The 4,126-nt window shown below is 36.8% G+C and overlaps 1 protein-coding gene across 1 annotated transcript; it reads left to right on the forward strand.

The window, feature by feature from the left end:
• The first annotated feature begins 2,606 nt into the window (after positions 1-2,606).
• LOC100916770 (olfactory receptor 1L4-like) lies at positions 2,607-3,533 on the forward strand. Its single transcript, XM_012553688.2, has one exon. The coding sequence runs from the start codon at positions 2,700-2,702 to the stop codon at positions 3,531-3,533; it is 834 nt and encodes a 277-aa protein (XP_012409142.2). The 5' UTR covers positions 2,607-2,699.
• The last annotated feature ends 593 nt before the right edge of the window (positions 3,534-4,126 follow it).

Below are 4,126 nucleotides of genomic sequence, written 5' to 3' on the forward strand. Positions count from 1 at the left end.
ACTTCAGTATCCTCCTCTGAAGATGAACCCTGGTCTTCCCTATTCCCAAAGTAAGTTTCTATGGTTGGGTTCTTTGTTCTTTGCCTGTTAATTTTTTAAATAAAAACTATTAATGTAATCCCCTTTAATTGTGCAATGAGGGGATGGTTACTCTAGATTCATTTCAGCTCTCCTCGTTGACCTAGGACCACAAATCAAAAGCTCCAATTATCCACTAGTGCCTGCAATCAGCAGCATCCCTGCCCCACTATTTCTGCATTTATCAGATATGCTAGTTCCTTCTTACCCAGGGCAGCACCTCTGCAACACATCTGGACCTGGCATTTGTAATCAGCAGAGATTCAGTCATTCTTCCTGGACTCAAGACCACCACCCCCCAACTCCTTAGGCTGTTTGGGAGGTTAAAGTTCCTGTAGTTAGGATTGAGACTCCAGTGGAACTTAACTAGCCATGGATTTTCCTGCTAGCCTGGAGGTATTAATATTTCACAGCAGTTAAACTTCAGTGGTGAATGATCTTCTAAGTCAGTGGCTCTCAAAGTTTTTCTCAGCATCTTTATGGTATTAACAACTATTGAGAATATGTCCAAAGAGTTTTTGTTTATATGAGTTACATAATAGATATTTATCATAAATAGGGAAAAAAACTAATTTTGAATTTGTAGACCCTCTGAAAGGATTTCAGAGACCCTCCAGGACTCTACCACACTTTGAGAACCACTGTTCTAGGTCTTCAGGTCTTTCTCTTCGGTTCTAGGATATTCCGTTTTGTCTCAAATCTTTTTTGGTTTTTATAGACTTATGTTTACCCTGAGGTATAAATTGGTTCTGTTCGGGGACAAAATTTAGATAGCTTGAAATTTTCTGACCTACTCTACCATCTTCTCAGAATCCCTGCAAGTCACTTAAACCCTTAGTTTTTTTTACCTTATTTGTAAAATGATAAGATTAAACAGCAACTGTCTCACTGGGATGTTGTAAAGATCAGATGAGATAATATGTATAAAGCACTTTGTAAACTTGGAAGCATTATACAAATGTTTGCTGTGATGATGATTGTAAAGGGCTGAAATAGTTTGAACTTAACAGATGATGGTCATATCTTACAGAGTTCTCTTTATTTATCACTTTAGTAACCCTATCCAAAGAGGAGACTTAATTTAATCCACATGTTCCTAAGAAACTCCACAATGGTTCTTAATAGTGACCATCTCTTTGCAATCCTTTATCAAGACATTTTAAAAATTGTACTAGGAAAAAAAAAGTCAAGAGTGTTCTAATACCCCATGTTATAAATAAGTTCTGATTTTCGTCAAGTTCTGACATACTATATTCAAGCACGCTCATATTCTGAATTCCCTTCCAACTTTAACATTCTATTTTTATAGTATCTCTTCCAGCTTTAAAATGTTCTTTGTTCTAAAGTCTCTTTTATCTCTGATATTCTATGTTTTACATTTGTTTGTGGGCTAACACTCTATGTATCTTCTATGCTAAGTGGACTGTTTTTATCATCCTCAGAATTCAGTGTTTGAGGAGATGATGAGCTGTAACATTAAAGAATTTCTTTTGTCATTAGGTTGTCCAAGTGTCTGTTAATCAATGGCTTTTCAGATTTTCAGAATTAGGGATAATTTCATAGGATGTCCCAAACCAACTAGAACCCTATACAGTTCCTTGAAATTCCACTATTATGGCTATATTCTTTTAGACTTTAAGACTTTAATATTATGCATGTTATCATTAACATTGACTTTATCAGCCACTAAATAGCTGTGTAATATTGACTAAGTCACTTAAACTTCCCAGAGCCTCAGTTTCTTCATCTGTAAAATGAATGAACTAGACAAGATGAATATTAAGGTGCCTTCCAGCTCTAACAATCTATCAATATTAAAAATGCTTTCCTTACATTATGTTATTTGATGTTCAAAACAACACTCTGAAATAAGCAGAACTGTTACTTTATAGACAGGTCATGAATTCAAATATGAAATGATTTTCCCAACATCACACAGCTAATGCATAGCAATAAACCTGGAGTTCCATCTCTCAGCTAGTGTTTTCCCCATTCTACCAGCTGACCTGTTAAAATGGAAAGATCCCTCTTGTCATTCATTGCCTCCACTTATATGGAATGAAATAATAAAATTGTTTATTGAAAAAAAACATGTCTTGGATTCAGAAGATCTGAGTTTCAAGTTTTGGTCTCTGCCTTTACTAGTTTGTGGCCTTAAACTGATCACTTTATCTATCTGATCCTCAAATTTTAGATTTATAAAACAGTAAATTCTGTTTGCATTAATCTGGCTCCAAATTGTTTTGAAAAGTGTTTGGAAAAGTATTGTACAGAGGTTAAATTTTGGATTCCCAAGAATCTTAGTGCAGTTTGAGTTCCAATAGACTTTTATTAAGTTTCATAAATTGCAATAATATTAAACTTATTAAAAGCTAATGTTAAAATTTTTGAGACTTTTTATACTATAGAAATTAAAGCTACCCTTAAGCGCATTCTTCTTATTTTTGAAATAATAAACTAAGCTTCATTAATATATTAAACCTTCTCTGAAAATTCCAGATATCCAGGAGGAAAAGAATGGCAATAGCACCTGGGGCAGCAGTAGCACTTCCGGATTCATTCTCTTGGGACTCTCCTCAAATCCTCAGTTACAGGAGCCACTCTTCATCATATTCCTTAGTATGTACCTGGTCACCCTTCTTGGGAACTTTCTGATCATAGTGGTCATCCGTTCAGACTCAAGGCTTCATACCCCAATGTATTTCTTCTTGAGCATCTTGTCCTTCATTGATATCTGCTTCACCTCTGTCATTGTCCCCAAGATGCTGGTGAATTTCCTGTCAGAGACAAAGACCATCTCCTACATAGGCTGTCTAGTGCAGATGTACTTCTTCATGGCTTTTGTAAACACAGACAGCTATCTTCTAGCCTCCATGGCTATTGACCGCTTGGTAGCCATCTGTAATCCCTTACAATATGCCTTGATCATGAGTCACAGGCGTTGTGTCATTTTGGCAGTGGCTTCCTGTGTGATCTCACACCTCCATGCTCTTTTACGTGTGTTGCTCATGTCCCGTCTGTCTTTCTGTGCCTCCCACGTCATCAAACACTTCTTCTGTGACACGCAGCCAGTGCTGAAGCTATCTTGTTCTGATACTTCTTCTAGTCAGGTTGTGGTCATGACAGAGACACTGGCTGTTATTGTAACCCCCTTCTTATGCATAATCTTCTCCTACCTGAGGATCATTGTTGCCATCCTCAAAATCCCCTCTGCATCAGGAAAATGGAAGACCTTCTCCACTTGTGGCTCCCACCTCACCATTGTGGTACTGTTTTATGGAAGTGCTATCTATGTCTATTTCCGGCCTCTGTCCAGCTACTCTGTGGTCAAGGATAGAGTGGCTACAGTCATGTACACAGTGGTCACTCCCATGGTGAACCCTTTTATTTACAGCCTAAGGAACAAGGACATGAAACAGGGCCTGGGGAAGTTGAGGGATAAAATCAAGTTCTAAAAATTCATGGCATCTGAAACACATAGAAGCTAAAAGTGGAAGGATCTTTAGAACATAAAAATGTTAGAGTGATAAGGAAACTTAGAACAGAAAATATAACATAAAGTGTGAAAACTTAAAGAGACCTTAGAGATTATCAAAGATCCAACCATTTCATCACACAGATGAGGCAGTTGAAGCCCAGAGCAGGGAGACTTTCCAATGTCACAGAACTAATTATTGTTTTATAGTGGAAAGATCAGACATATACTAAGGAGATTAAGAGTAAGAAAAGAGTTCCCTATATTTGGGGAAAGTATTCATTATGGATAGTCACCAAAGACAAACTCTACCAAATTCACAAATGTGCCAAAGGTCAGCTCTACTTTCATCAATTAATTTATTTTTCATATATTGAATAGCACCTGGTCCTTGCAAGGCACACAGTAAAGAAACACTAAAATTAAGGGTAGGAAAACTGGGGTTTTATCCCAGGTTATCAAAATTTAAATAGTTTTGACAGGATTCATCCTCCATAACCTATTTAGCAAGAATAATTAATTAAAGTAAGAAATTATAAAGTGGCTTTTCTTCCCCAGCACTAGTGAATTCTG

The sequence above is a fragment of the Sarcophilus harrisii genome, chromosome 2, assembly GCF_902635505.1.
Source record: "Sarcophilus harrisii chromosome 2, mSarHar1.11, whole genome shotgun sequence".
Lineage (NCBI taxonomy): Eukaryota > Metazoa > Chordata > Mammalia > Dasyuromorphia > Dasyuridae > Sarcophilus > Sarcophilus harrisii.